Source organism: Lissotriton vulgaris, unplaced genomic scaffold (assembly GCF_964263255.1).
Source record: "Lissotriton vulgaris unplaced genomic scaffold, aLisVul1.2 SCAFFOLD_2190, whole genome shotgun sequence".
NCBI classification, from domain to species: Eukaryota; Metazoa; Chordata; class Amphibia; order Caudata; family Salamandridae; genus Lissotriton; species Lissotriton vulgaris.
Window position 1 is genome coordinate 198,336 of NW_028254584.1, and position 15,920 is coordinate 214,255.

Sequence of the window (15,920 nt, forward strand, 5' to 3'; positions counted from 1 at the left end):
TGCTGCTACTCTTCGGTACATGTGAATGAATAATGACCAGTCAACAAAGCCCTGAGGAAGGCTGAAATAACTAAATATTCAGCCTAAGACCTGCATCAACATGTTTTATATACAAATTATACAACAATGAAACTCATCCAACCTGAGAGATATTTTTCTTCAGTTTGGGTGTAGGACTAATTTGTACCAAGACTAATTATAAAATAGCTTTCAAATAAGAAAATCTGAGTGGTTTCTATAATTTATAAATAGTATGTGTCTAAATAGTGTCTCGACTTGTGACAGAAAGATGTATTTTAATTTATATTCATTTTTGCATTTGGAACAGAAACGTTTTATTTTACACTTTACATTTTTTTTAGTTTTTCTTCATAGCATCTTCAGTGAACAGGAAAAATTCTTAAGAATTTTGGACTGAGAATACCTAGGCTTGTGTGCATATGCTTATGTCGGATGCAAAATTGCACAGCCACCAGTGCATATGATATTTGACACAATCCTTGTAAACTAATCGGATATGAATATGCTGGAATGTTTCTTTCAATAGGAAATATAATTGTTCTAGCAGTAAATGAATGTCACAGTATATGTCTTATTGTGCACAGAAAATACATTTACATCAGGAAGATTTGGGAAATGTTTCTCAATGTTGGAAACATTTTCCACACTGTAAGATTTCAACGAAGAGAATCTGTTGCAAAGCGCTGTGTCCAGATATACAATATCATATATTGTTTTTGTTCCAGTTGACAGCACCTTAAAGGTGTTCCAAGAGTTTTTGCCAAGGTCATTGTATATTGTTAAACTCTGTTGAGTGTACTGAGCTCCAGTCACGCTTTGTATCCGAAGTCTTCTCAACCCTAGTATGGGCACATAATTGGCTGAAAGTGGGGCTGATTCACACAGTGACAGCTTTAAGTCATGGACCAACGAAAAGTTCAATAACAGACCCAGCGTCGAAGCATCCTTGAACCATACAGTGAGATCACTGCTATAGCTGAACCTGGGAATAGTTCTTTCTACAGTGTGGAGCAAAACAGTTTTGCAACTACACATAAGTTGCGCCAGGTTGTAGTCGCAGTCAGGAATGTCGGAGGAACAGCTGCAGTTGCGAATGTTGTTGTCCGCTGCAAAGATGAGAGTTCTGTTCTGTTGACCCAGAACCCCGCTATTTCTGGTGCAGAGTCCAAGGAAGACAGGCAGAAGTATGTAGCCGCTGTTAAGGAGGGCTGTCATCTTCATCCCAAATTTAAGATTTGTGCCTTCTTCTCTCAGGGAAACAGATCACAGTCATCACCTTGAAGGACATGAGACAGACAAGCAGACAAAAGTCAGGGTGAGTGCAAAGTGCATAGAGCTCGTGTGAGATTAAACAAGATATATAAGAGTACTGTACCAGTCCATAAAATAGAATAGCATCAAATTACTCATTTACACAGTATTACTATTTAATCATCTAATACTTGAGTGCAGTGAAAATCTGATGTGTTGATTCAACGGGTATTAGAAAAACAACTTACAACCATATTGCACATAACTATAAATTGGCTTTTCAATGGTTGGTGTACTCCAACTCCTAGACTCTCCCTTACTACTGAACAAAGGGAACTACAACGACCATGTGGCAGTTTTGAAACTGCTACATGAGATGTTTATTTATTTATGCGTTAATGTCCAGAATTTGCACCCGTGCATGCACATTTTGAGCAAGATTAAATACATTTGCCCCATACAGACAATTTCTTACTGACATTTAGAATGCGTCTTTCGGCCAGAACAATCATGCACTGGTGAGTTGAGGCAAAAGCCATGTTTGTATTGGTCAGTCAACAAGGAAAACATATCCAATATGGTCACTATGTGTGATCTTATGTTATACAATATACAGCTGCACTCACCTTTGTCCTTATATCAAGCCTGTTAGTGTGCCAGACAAGGCTGATGTTTAAAACTGATGGAGATAAGTATAGTTAGTGGGAAAGGGTATATGACATGATATTGGGTCATCATTAACATAACTTTCTCTTACTCCTGTGTCTGACGTTCCTTTTGCTACCAAATGAGACAAATTTGAAGGGAGTGAGATAAGAGAAACGGTAAGATAACTACGCAATCATATTCTTCCTACCTACCTCTATCATCCCTATGCAAAGGTGCATACAAAGAAGAATACCTGTAGAAGACATAAAGGACCTAATTACGATGAGAGTCGGAAAGCCTCCGAACACAGGTTGGAGGCTTTCCAAGTCTCATTGCGGTTTCAGTTTCGACTGCTGCATTATGATGCAGGTGGTCGAAAGTGAAACCGTCCGGTCATTCTGGCTGGATTCCGATGGGCTCGGGAACCAATGGGCCAGTCAGAGGCCTGCCCGTAATCCCTATGGTTTGCGTTTCCGCTGTAGGGATGTCGGTTTCCGACAGGCTTTCCATGTTGGGCTTTCCAACATTAAAAGCATTTTGGAAAGAGACATTGGGGGCCTCTAGCAGGGCCCACTTCACCCTGTGGCCTCCAGTGTGGCCCCGGTTTTAGGCCACAGCACTAGATCCCATAGACAAATGGGAGTATGCGACCGCATCATGTGCGGTTACATTGTAATCGCAGTGTCGGACTGCCGACTGGAGGTCGGTCGGTCCAGAGACCGCAACAGTGTAACAGATAATGAGAAAGATATCAGGTATCACATTTGTTCTAGAACGGGGGCACAACCTGTGTTGGGCTTGACGCTTATGCAAACAAAACAGGTGATGGACCGAAAGTGGATCAATGTCACACATTCATCCAAGTCCAAAGATCTGGGCCCAAATCCATCGTTTTTTTGCACTCCACACCACCCTGGGTTAGACAATGGCGATATGCAAATCAGCTCTGACCCTGTGCCCCATGGGAACAGTCCAGTCCGAACTACAAAAGCCATGTCCTTCCCAGAACGGAATTAAGCATCCGAGGACCGGACCGGTTTCGAGGTAACACCTCTCATCAGCCCGGCTAGCTTGACTCCAGTGGTGTGGAGTGCCTGGGACCCACGTCTGATCATCCCCAGCGCACTTAGGGCGGCAACTGCAAACAAAACAGGTGATGGACCGAATGTGGATCAATGTCACACATTCATCCCAGTCCAAAGATCTGGGCCCAAATCCATCGTTTTTTTGCACTCCACACCACCCTGGGTTAGACAATGGCGATATGCAAATCAGCTCTGACCCTGTGCCCCATGGGAACAGTCCAGTCCGAACTACAAAAGCCATGTCCTTCCCAGAACGGAATCAAGCATCCGAGGACCGGACCGGTTTCGAGGTAACACCTCTCATCAGCCCGGCTAGCTTGACTCCAGTGGTGTGGAGTGCCTGGGACCCACGTCTGGGCATCCCCAGCGCACTTAGGGCGGCAACTGCAAACAAAACAGGTGATGGACCGAATGTGGATCAATGTCACACATTCATCCCAGTCCAAAGATCTGGGCCCAAATCCATCGTTTTTTTGCACTCCACACCACCCTGGGTTAGACAATGGCGATATGCAAATCAGCTCTGACCCTGTGCCCCATGGGAACAGTCCAGTCCGAACTACAAAAGCCATGTCCTTCCCAGAACGGAATCAAGCATCCGAGGACCGGACCGGTTTCGAGGTAACACCTCTCATCAGCCCGGCTAGCTTGACTCCAGTGGTGTGGAGTGCCTGGGACCCACGTCTGGGCATCCCCAGCGCACTTAGGGCGGCAACTGCAAACAAAACAGGTGATGGACCTAATGTGGATCAATGTCACACATTCATCCCAGTCCAAAGATCTGGGTCCAAATCCATCGTTTTTTTGCACTCCACACCACCCTGGGTTAGACAATGGCGATATGCAAATCAGCTCTGACCCTGTGCCCCATGGGAACAGTCCAGTCCGAACTACAAAAGCCATGTCCTTCCCAGAACGGAATCAAGCATCCGAGGACCGGACCGGTTTCGAGGTAACACCTCTCATCAGCCCGGCTAGCTTGACTCCAGTGGTGTGGAGTGCCTGGGACCCACGTCTGGGCATCCCCAGCGCACTTATGGCGGCAACTGCAAACAAAACAGGTGATGGACCGAATGTGGATCAATGTCACACATTCATCCCAGTCCAAAGATCTGGGCCCAAATCCATCGTTTTTTTGCACTCCACACCACCCTGGGTTAGACAATGGCGATATGCAAATCAGCTCTGACCCTGTGCCCCATGGGAACAGTCCAGTCCGAACTACAAAAGCCATGTCCTTCCCAGAACGGAATCAAGCATCCGAGGACCGGACCGGTTTCGAGGTAACACCTCTCATCAGCCCGGCTAGCTTGACTCCAGTGGTGTGGAGTGCCTGGGACCCACGTCTGGGCATCCCCAGCGCACTTAGGGCGGCAACTGCAAACAAAACAGGTGATGGACCGAATGTGGATCAATGTCACACATTCATCCCAGTCCAAAGATCTGGGCCCAAATCCATCGTTTTTTTGCACTCCACACCACCCTGGGTTAGACAATGGCGATATGCAAATCAGCTCTGACCCTGTGCCCCATGGGAACAGTCCAGTCCGAACTACAAAAGCCATGTCCTTCCCAGAACGGAATCAAGCATCCGAGGACCGGACCGGTTTTGAGGTAACACCTCTCATCAGCCCGGCTAGCTTGACTCCAGTGGTGTGGAGTGCCTGGGACCCACGTCTGGGCATCCCCAGCGCACTTAGGGCGGCAACTGCAAACAAAACAGGTGATGGACCGAATGTGGATCAATGTCACACATTCATCCCAGTCCAAAGATCTGGGCCCAAATCCATCGTTTTTTTGCACTCCACACCACCCTGGGTTAGACAATGGCGATATGCAAATCAGCTCTGACCCTGTGCCCCATGGGAACAGTCCAGTCCAAACTACAAAAGCCATGTCCTTCGCTTATAGCACTGTGAAACATAGAGAATTAATGTCTTGCAATGTAAGCTTTAATATAATGCTTTGTATTATTGAACCACTAAAAATGGTGAAGAGTTCAGTAGAGAATCTATGGGAAAACATTTAATTGAGTTAGAACTTCCAAATTGTAAAGGACCTTTATAAACAAAGAAAGACGAGATTGTAGACGAAATGTCAAAAGGCAAGCGTTGTAGATCCAAATTGAGAATATTAAAAGAGTGCATCCGGAAAACCTTCTTGATACAATAGCAGACTTCCTACACAAGCATCATGAAGCCGATTGATCCTCCTAATGACTATCGAGAAATTAGTATTCTATGGATGAAGATTCTGATGATAAGAAGCACCAGCTTCAAATGGCCTTCATGTAAGACGAAACAAGACCAACCTCAGGTTTCAGTGGGAAGAAGAGTCTGCAGGTCACAGAAGCAGTAGAAATGGTGCCAGAATATTGTAGCCTAAACATCATATTACAAAAATAATGTGCCCTAAATACCCTTGATGAAACCATGCCCCCCTTGAGGCAACAATATAAAATATACACCCAGAGGAGCAATATGTAGGCCAAGAAATGTATGCGATACTATATTTTCATGTAAGTATGCTCAGATCCAAACAATAATCCTACCTCACGGAACTCCACGAACTTGTCACAAAACATTTCAATTACTCTTGATCCGGTTTTGCTGTGAGGTCTGAGGGTCTGAGGCCTGCAATCTGCCCCTCAGCTTATGTAATTCTCTATAAATGTCAAAGCTTTCCTTTCGTTCCTGTACCCAGCTTATTGGTGACATTAGTGTAGACTGACAAGTTGAGGACATGAGAGTCTCATTTTCGGCATGAAGTAGACATGTCAATTAGCTGCAGAAAACGAGTGCTTTTGTGCCACAACTGCTTTGGGGCACATAACCCTTTCTCTCATGCTGCCCTCTGTGCTGCGTGTACCTTCAGTGAAAACATAGATGCACACTGCAGACCTGCTTCATGTGTGAGCAAAGCATTTTATGCTGAATTAAATTATTTAATTCACTGAACTAATATGGCACAAGACACCGAAATCACACGTTTTGTGTAGTTTGAGTTGAATCAAATGAATATGCCAATCATTCTTTGATCCAGCATTTTTTAAAGTACACTTTTGAGACATGATAGAAAAAGTGACTTAAAGTGTAGGCAGATCCTTCTCCAGTCCATAACCATATGCAGCTTTTGTCCCTGAGTTCCTCTATATATCAATCCAAATCCTGAGCCTGATAAAGGAAATTCTAGCACCTGGTGTGGCAGTCTTCAAAGTCTTTACTTGTGATACAGTGTCAGAATTCTCTCTTTATAGTCCTGGTCTGTAAGGGTGTAGCTTGGTCAATGAGATTCTGGGGGTGTGAAACTCACATTTCCCAACTAAAAAGCAGTGAATTGCAGGTTAGAGGGGTGAGATGACCAAGGTTCAGGATGGACTATTTCAGTAAGGAACATGGCTAGTACTGATTTCAATTAGATGAAGGTGAGACTCTGTCTAGCGGCAAGAGCTTACTGTTATCCACCTTGCCCCCTATATCTTTAGGACACCACAATGCTGGTGTCTGGAGCCGAACACCGAATGGAGTGGGTCTCTCCCTACAGTTAGTTGATTTATCAATAAGAAATTGTTGCCCTACCCAGGGGATGCCAACACAATTACACCTTACGCTTCTATAGCTTTTTTTCATCCAGTCTTCTTTTCTATTTTTATTCTTTTTAAATAGGAGTGAGATTACCCACTCCCATTAAAGCAAATAGACGGATCACTGTTATAAGTGTGTTGGAGTAACGTGACCTGTTCACTGAATGATGTCTGCAGAATCAGTTTATTTTGTGACATCACACTTTCATATCATCTTTCTTATAGGCCACCATGTGGATTGGTGGGACTTTATTCTCGCATCCATGAAGCTTGGTAGGTAGGAGTTCTTTCACCAACCACTGCGTCTAGATAGTGCAAACACTAGGTCCTGATGAAATGCCACAGATCAGAATTGACCACTGTGCATGAAACATGTCGACCATGAGAGTTGAGCCTAGCTTCACTGGACCATAAAGTCAGAGAACGGCCACTCTAATTGCTTTTAAGAAGGTAGATAGCCAGCCTAAAAAAAGTTTATTTGGACTATCCTGCCTTTTTTAATGTCACTCACTTTCACCACATCTACACTATTTTAGAGCCCTCACACCCACAGCACCATACGGCAAGGAACAACAGATCTCAGCCAAAGAGCCCTTTAAGGATGCCCGTCGGGTATTGCAGCACTGACCCGACGAGGAGCAACTCCATATGATGAAGCATGACTCCTAGCTTGCTGGGTGTGTGAGGACTCTAGTTCCGACAAGGAGGATCCCCTCCTCCTGCCTCCTTAACACTGTGTCCGCCCTGAGGAACTGCATACTCTTTGGGACAATAAAAAACTCTGTCTAGCATGGCATAGTGGGCGAAAGACTATTTTTTGGAATGCTACCCCAAGTTATTGCCACTGGTAAGACTATTTGCAGGCACTCACCCCATCACGTTTTGGGTGTTTGCCAGTAGTATGTCTGGAAACTTGACACTGATGCAGATTTCCGAGCCTACTACTACCAATGTTTGTGAATTCCAAAAAGTACTAAGTTTGCACCCATTCAAGAAACATCTATGAATGAAGATTTATATTTTTTAGTAAACCGGTTACTCTTTATATTTAAGATCTAGATCCAAACAATGAACCAACTAAAACATCTTAGTGAAATTAGAAGGATAAGAAAAACCAACACAGACATATTAGTCCCAATATAGGGCTCCCAGCCCCAACTACCAAACCAAGAATACATTTACCCACCAAACACCTTCAATGATCTACACCCCCTTGCCCGTCCCACCTACAAGAAGCCTTAATGTTAACGTTGTCAAATAAGTGCCGATGGCAGGGCTGCATGTTCCTAGTACTTGACTTTTACAAATCTTTTTATAAGTGAATGATAACCCCATGTACTAAGCCTGAGTCACAAAAATAGGAGGGAACGTAGGCAAATTAATAAGGCAAGCCGAACCAGAGCCGAGCCATGAAAACATTGGCATGTATATCGTACAATAAACATAATGTAAAAATATTACAATCTCTTCAAAAAAGTGTATTTCTTTAACATTCAGAAGCATTTCACCTTAATACATCAGATTATATCACTGTATATACAGACATTTATTGAAAGTGATAGTTTTTTATAAACATTCATGGCTCTCCCCCCAAATGCCATTATTGAACTACACCCTATACGTGATCCTCATTCTTACTGTAGCAAAATTGTAGTTTATTAAATGAAACATAGGAGGTACTTGTACAGTGCACACCCTGAACTCAAATATTTAAAAGTGTACTCATATTTTATAATAAAGAAAAAAGAGGCTCCATGATATAAAATATTCACCTAGGATAACACAAGTTGGACCAGCAGGGGAGCTGGTATTGATTCCAGGTTGTTAAAAATCGGGTTTCTGGTTGACTGGGGTGTGAGCCTTGGGCAAGCAGCAACCACAATCCTAGGCAGGATAAGGCACAAGCAAACCTCAAATTAACCTGTGGTCACCCTCTGGTTGCTTGGCACAGAGCAATCTGTCTTAACTTGACTTGAAGTCAGTGGTTTCAGTGTGTAACACTTCAAACAGTAAAACTGTGAAAACACCACACCTCGTTTAGAAAAATAGCTCTGATTTTAATAAATAAAACAAGAGCAAAACTCCAATTTGTGAATCCGGAGTTAATTGGATTTTAAAGGGTAAAGTTATAATGGAGCCAAAAACACAATGCACCAACAAAGGATATCTATCTGGTCACATTGAACTGGGAGGAAGTCACAAGCTCAGGCCGACCGAGATCGCTGGCTGGCTACAGGGAACCAGTTATGCCCTCTAAACAAAATACCTTAAATCCTGTTTGCAGATTATTTTGTGGATCTGGGTCGAAGAAGCGTTTTTATACTTATAAAATGTAATAAGGTAATCCCAACGTTATCATATTGGAGACATAGGCCTTGCAGTACTGAAAAACAAATTTAAGGGTTTTTCACTACCAGGAAATGTAAAATGTAAAAGTACTGGTCTCATCTCCCTCTGACTATTCATGTAAGAGTTAATCTCATGAAGATATCAGTTCTCCCCAAGCTTACTTTTTATTTCAGAATATCCCCATGGCCGTAGTGTGCAATCAAAAATTACCAGCTTTATTTGGGCCTCAAAAGGTGTAAGAATTGCGTGGAAAAAGTTAAGACAGCAATATGATAAAGGGGGCCTACGACTGCCTGACCTATCTTTCTATGCCTGGGTCTTCCTAATAAAAGGAGGGAAATGCCTATTCAGTACACCAGATAGCTCAGATATCGGAAAAATGCTTAGAACAATGCTTTATGATGTGAAGGGAGAGCATGGTTTAATATATAAATATGGAGACCCAAGATTCTTTAAAAAAGTGTGTCTTAAGACCGTACAGGGCTTAGCAATAACATGGCACAAAATCAGGAGGGATTCAAAACTTAATTACTACAGCGGAATGGCTCCTATCTGGGACTCTCCCGGATCCCCGGAGTGGTCCAAGGATTGTCTTGCCCTTCCGTTAAAAGAAGCAGGAATAACAACCTGGGGTCAATTGATGGTAGATGGAGTCTTAATCTCTTGGGAGGAGGGTCAAGAGATAGCTAATGGTCCATTGTCAAGATTTAAATACCTTCAACTAAAGAGCTGGAGCCTCACTGATGGTCTAGTTGCGGGACTGTCTAACGAACTAGAATCTTGGATGATAAACGATGTAATCCAGAAAAAAGAGGTGGCAAACTGGTATTGGCTGTTAGTTGAGATATCAAATGGAGACCTACACAACCAAAAAATCGGGGGAGGTAGAGGTTAAGCCTAGTCACAAAATTTGAGTATATTGAAAAAAAACTAACCCATTGGGGAACTAGGATTCAACAAAAGTTTGTTGTAATCACCTTCATAGAAAATAGACTCTTTTTCTAGAGACCCCCTCACTCACCAGGGTTTCCCATAGGTGGCATGCTTCATTATTGGAGTTCCTGTCAATCCTCCACGGATTGAGGCATGCTGCAACTTGTGAACTATGTAGGAGCACTTAGTTATGGACTATGTGAGGTGCAGTGACATGGAGTGGAAGGAAGATAAGTCTTAACAATACCTAACTAGTGAGCTACTATTTTATTCCTGGACCTAGCTGGTATGGTTAAAATCAGGGGTTATCAGATGGAGACTTCAATCTACCATCACCACTGTGGGAAAAGAGCTTGCCAGGAGAGCAGATGAAAGACTTATGGCAAGTATCTTGTGACATGTTATACTCCACGGTACGTGCTGCAAATTTAAGGCAGAACCACATTTTCTGTCTCCACAGGGTTTATTGGACGCAGTACAAATTATCAAAATTGGGGAAAGGTGCTATGTCAAGATGTCCTAAATGCGGCAAAGAAAGAGGAGATGACACATATGTTTTTGGAATGCCCTGTGGTTCAAGGGTTCTGGTTGGACGTGAGTAATACGATATCCTTAATACTTGGAGGAACGCTCCAGGTAAGCAAAACTCGAGTTTTCTTTGGGATCCCAGAAGATCATGAATTCTTGTAAAAAAATAAAAATGATATTGTACCTAATATTGCTTGCGCGCAGAGAAATATGTAACAATTGGATAAAAACTATCCTCCAAACAAAACAGAATGGACGGTTTCAATAAAATATATTATTCGGCTAGATAGGGCATTTAAATATAAGTGAAATGAGTTCAGGCTCCCCCATGAGAACTGGGAACAATCCTTTACATATATACAGTCCAATGATTTGGCCTTTATATCATATTGCTTGATTACTCCTCTGGTGGCCCCATAGACAGTCATGTGAAATTAAGCTACCTATGGTTTGAGTATGGGAAGCAAAGTATAGAGTGATCCACCCTAGGTCTAAGAACAAAAGATCTCTGGACGGTGCTACATCTAGGGAGACCCACAGATTATCATCTTTTGTCAACCTGGACATATGAGGACTAGAAAAAAAACAACAAAAATACATAAAAGTATATGTCTTGCCTTTTAAATACATTGCACCCTACCCTCTGAGCTATCCAGGGCCAACCTAAGGTGTGACGTATATGTATAAAAAGGGAATGTTTGGTCCTAGAAAAGGTTTATTTTGCCAGGTCAACACAGCAGTGTAAACTCCACACACAGGCTCTTCAATCGCAGGCCTTAGATGTTTAAAGAGCTTCTTTAGTTGGTGACACAATCAGTGCTGCAGGCCCTCTAGTAGCATTTAATTTACAGGCCAGGGCACATGTAGTGCACTTTACTAGGCACTGAGATATAAATTAAATATGCCAATTGGGTAGAAGACAATTCAACCGTGTTTTAGGGAAAGAGCACAAACACTTTAGCACTGTTTAAAAGTGGTAAAATGCGAATGGTCCTCGGGCCAGCAAAAATTAAGTTAGCAAAAACAGGAGGTCTGAAGACAAAAATATCAGGGGAAACCACATCAATGTTTAACACAGATTATTTGGTTTCACATTTTGCATTTCAGTCACAAGTCTAGTTCTCTCTCATTTATATCAAAGTTCACTGTTTCGTCCTTCAATCTTGGCGCAGGACGAGGAAAACAGACACAGAGATAGCAGACCTGACCCAGGGCCCACTGACCCAACTACAGAGCCAAGAAAGTATGTGAGGGGTGTCTCACCCCAAACACCTCCCAATGCTATGCCGCAGCTGGTCTTGTGTAGCCAAGAAGTCTGCAGAGTTCACTTCTCTATGTCCTACACATTTCCATGGAATGCAGCTGATGCACCTGCAGCCTTAGGGCGAAAGTGAAGTGGGCTTCTTAAGCTGTTAGACCAGACACCCTTGGTGTGGTATTCCCCTAACCATTTTGCCTTTACTCCTCCTGTTTTGCTGAATTTGTTTCTGTTGGCTTTTGGACTCTGCACACTTTACTAGTACTAGTTTACTTGTACGTCCCTAGTATATGGTACCACAACGCCATTAAATTAAATGCTACTAGTGGGCCTTCAGCATTCATTGTTCCACCACTAAAGAAGCCATTTAAAACATGTCTCAAGCCTGCCACTGCAGTTTTAAACTGCCATTTCAGACTAGCAAAATAAACCTTTTGCCAGGTCTAAACATTCCTTTTTAATATTTATTAGTCACCCATAAGGTAGGCCCTAAAGGTGCGTAGGACAGGGTGCGTTGTAGTAAAAAAGTAGCACATGTGTGTTTAAGTTTTATATTGCCCGGTTGTGGAAAACTCCTAAAATCGTTTTTCACTACTACAAGGCCTATCTCCCCCATTGACTAACACTCGGTCACGTCACTGCATTTAGCAAGTGCTAATTTAGGATTGGTAGCAGATAGAAATATTCTGTTTAGACTTAAATTAATTGTAATTTGAAATACTCTTTAATGGAAAGGTCAGATTCTGTCACAATTCTAAAAATGCCACTTTTAGAAAGTTATAGTGAATGACAGCGGTAGTGCACTCAATGTGATCTTAGTTTTCTTATGAAACAAACTCCGCAAATTAAACCAAGTTGGTGTGCTAACCTTGAAGTGGTACTACCCGACCACCAATTCTGAAAGAAAATACTACCTAGGACAATCTGTCTTAGACTAGGTCTGCACTACCCTGTTGCACTCATCCTAGAGTGCGTCTAATTTTTTTCTCATTAAATACAGTGAAAAAACAATGTACAACAATTACTCAGAACTGATCATCAAATAAGTAATGGTGTCAAACAATACGAAAACATGAAAATAAGATTCTCTGTTGTCCAGTGTTGCTTGATGCTTCTTTTTATTCAAAGATGCAAGGCGAAACAAGCCATAAATTTAATTGTGCGTGATTCCAATGACTCCCAATGCATTTCGGGTGTTGAGGTACACCCTTCTTCAGGGGAGAATCTATAACAAACATAACATACATCAATCATAAAGCACTGTGTGCTTTAGCCTCATCAAATAAGGGGAGTGAAGATTTAAGTACATGTACATGCTTTTTACCTCAATAACAACAAAGACCCAATGTGAAAATAAAGTGCAGCAAAGGACGGATCATAGTATGGGCAATCATATTGATGAAATTGCTGGATTCGAATCATAAAGTGGTCAAAGAGCGGTTAATAATGAAGCTGCATGACCTTCCTAAGTAAATTCGTTGATGTAGGAAATTGTAAAGAATAGTAGAAAAATAGCGGAAAATTATAAACATGCTGGGTAGTAAAGGACCCGTGCTAACATGCTTGCTTTTGTAACATGAATCGTGAGATTATTAAAGTTCGGTTACCTGATCACTTGCCACTTTTTGAAAGTTGGCATTTTCTTGTACTAAACATTTGTGCCTTGTGCCAGTATCCTGGGCCACATGACTGTTAATGGCTCTTCTGTTGGGGTTTGGGTAGTCCTGCCATACAGTGAGACAAAGAGAACCAAGTGCCAGGATGGCTTGGGCATAGCTGTGCCCAGCCCCACTTACACTTCAATATAAAAAGTCCACAGTGTAAGCTATGAGCATTTAGGTTCCCTTCAAAGCACCATGGAGGCTAGACCGTTTTAAATAATGATCCCCAGTAACTCGTCTATGGACATCGTCCCTAATAACAAAATTTCAAATTTTACGGTGAAACTAGCAAAGCCTGTTCATCGACAAAGCGACTGGGAGGTTGCCCTAACAGAAATTCAGTACCTGCACAAGTGGGACCCTTTTGAACCTGAGGATGTGGAATTTACTGTGGTACGCAAGAAGCAGAGTGTGTACAAGCACTATGAAAACATCAGGCACATTGTAGATGCAATGAACAGCTCCATCAATAACCTTGCAAAACGTATCTACCTTAGATTAATGTATGATCCGAGACTTACCAAAGTACAGTTTAGAAATAGACAAGACTCGGGAATTGTGGTGCGTGAAAAACTGTAAAGAGTGCTAGGGATGATGCCTAATGTTCTCCACAGATTTTCATGGGTGTACATGAGGGGTTTTACAGGGACGTTATAGAGTAACAGAGAGTGGGTGACAGTTATGTGCCTCTCTTCCAGTGTGTAGAAATCACAGGCAGAAATAATAGCATGATAAACATAATTTACACCAAAAGAGACTATGGCGTGGTCATCAAAACACATTTTCACGCAATACCTGTGGACCAGAAAGTAGACTTGAACTCGAACATAAGATTTAAATAGGCAAAAGTCATAGGGCCATATGTATCAAGGCCAAATGGGTTCGCAAACGCCGCAGAATTTCGGCGTTTGCGAACCCATTTTCGCAAAATGGTATGTATGAAAGAATTTGGGTGCAAAATAAGGAATCGCAAAATTTGCCATTCCTTATTTTGCGATTGCATTTAAGGAATCGCAAATTTCGCGATTTCTTAAATGCAATGTATGAAGCAAAAAAAAAAAATCCAAAATGCCCTTAAGAAATCGCAAATTACCACCAACTTGTAGTTGGTGGTAATTTGCGATTTCTTTTACAAATGCACTTTATGCAATTTGTAAAGGTGCCATGTATGTGCGCCATATGCGCACACATGTCATTTTCAGGGGTGCAGCAGGGTGTTCCTGAGACACCCCTGCACCCTTGAAATTATTCTCAATTTGCGATAAGCAAATTGCGAATCGCAAATTGAGAATCATTTCACATTCATTCCTATGGGCCTCCTGGCCCATAGAGATGAATAAGAAATTATTCCTCAATTGCGATTAGCAATTTGCTAATCGCACTTAAGGAATTTTAAGAAATCGCCAAAAAAAAGCGAATTTCTACATACATACCATTTTACGATTTCTAAATAGCGATTCCTTAAAAATCGCTATTTAGGAATCGCAAAAGGGAATGTTGATACATCTGGCCCATAGTGAAGCTTAATTTTTTTTAGTTCCTCGCAGCGGCGAAGTGTACTAGAATAAAGATTTTACTAGATAATTATGGCTATGCATCCATCGATAGGGATTACTATAGAGCACAAGCCGGCTCAGGGCTCCTAGGGATCCATGGGGCTCCTATTACGTATGGTGCTAGGGTTGGTGGCATATTCAGGAGCCTTTTCAGAAAAGCGGTACTGCTTTTAAGAATAGGGTTCCAGCTGGTAAAGCCTCATGTCAAAACTGTGGCGTCAAATATTGCCAGAGATGTAGTAGGGCATGTTTTAGAAGCTGTGGTGAAAAAGTTCAACAACACCGATTAAGGAGGCTCAGGATTAATCTATCTGAAAAGAGGAAGAAAGAGAAAACGGGCCACCTCGCTAAGGGTTTCCACTCATGCCTCTTCAAAGCAAGATGAAGCAGCACCATTCCCCTCAAAGTAGAACGCGTAAGACTTGAGTAGACGCTGAAAAAAACAAGTGTCTTCAGGCAACATATTTTGAATCAAACAATGACCTTTGTCCCCTGCGGTTCCCAGGAATGAACAAAGTCCGGGTTAGACCTATTCCAAGTATTACCGACACAAACCAGCATAGAACGTTCTCTATACTTCGAAGTAAATCTCTTGCTATAAAAGTTAAATCGGGCTCGCTATAAAAGTTAAATCGGGCTCGCCTGCCGATCCACTAAGACCTGCACAATTTAAAGAATCCGCTGAGGTTTGCTTTTTTCCTGTGTATGATCTTATTGGTCTATCCTTTGAGTCCGGGACTGTTCCCAGTAAATGGAAGCAGGCTACGGTCATCCCAATTTTAAAGAAGCCTACCATGGACCCATCAAAACCTGAACATTATCGACCCATTTCTCTCCTCCCATGGGTATCCAAACTTGCGGAGGCACACGCCAACAAAATCCTGTCTTGCCATCTCCAAACCTCAGGCATCTTAGATCCATCTCAGAATGGTTTCCGTGCAGGTCATAGCACGGAGACTGCCCTGTTGGCGATGGTGGAGCACCTGCGGAAGATGTTGGACTCAGGACAGACGGCGGCACTGATCCTTTTGGATCTCAGTGCCGCTT

At 42.4% G+C, this 15,920-nt stretch overlaps 1 protein-coding gene across 1 annotated transcript in view; it reads right to left on the reverse strand.

The window, feature by feature from the left end:
- Positions 1-286: 286 nt before the first annotated feature.
- The window catches only part of EPCIP (exosomal polycystin 1 interacting protein), a 177,668-nt gene continuing 162,034 nt past the window's right edge, over positions 287-15,920 (reverse strand). The window contains exon 3 of the mRNA XM_086951697.1: positions 287-1,297. Within this exon, the coding sequence (XP_086807823.1) occupies positions 562-1,242 (681 nt within the window). The 5' untranslated portion in view covers positions 1,243-1,297 and the 3' untranslated portion in view covers positions 287-561. The remainder of the gene's footprint in view (positions 1,298-15,920) is intronic.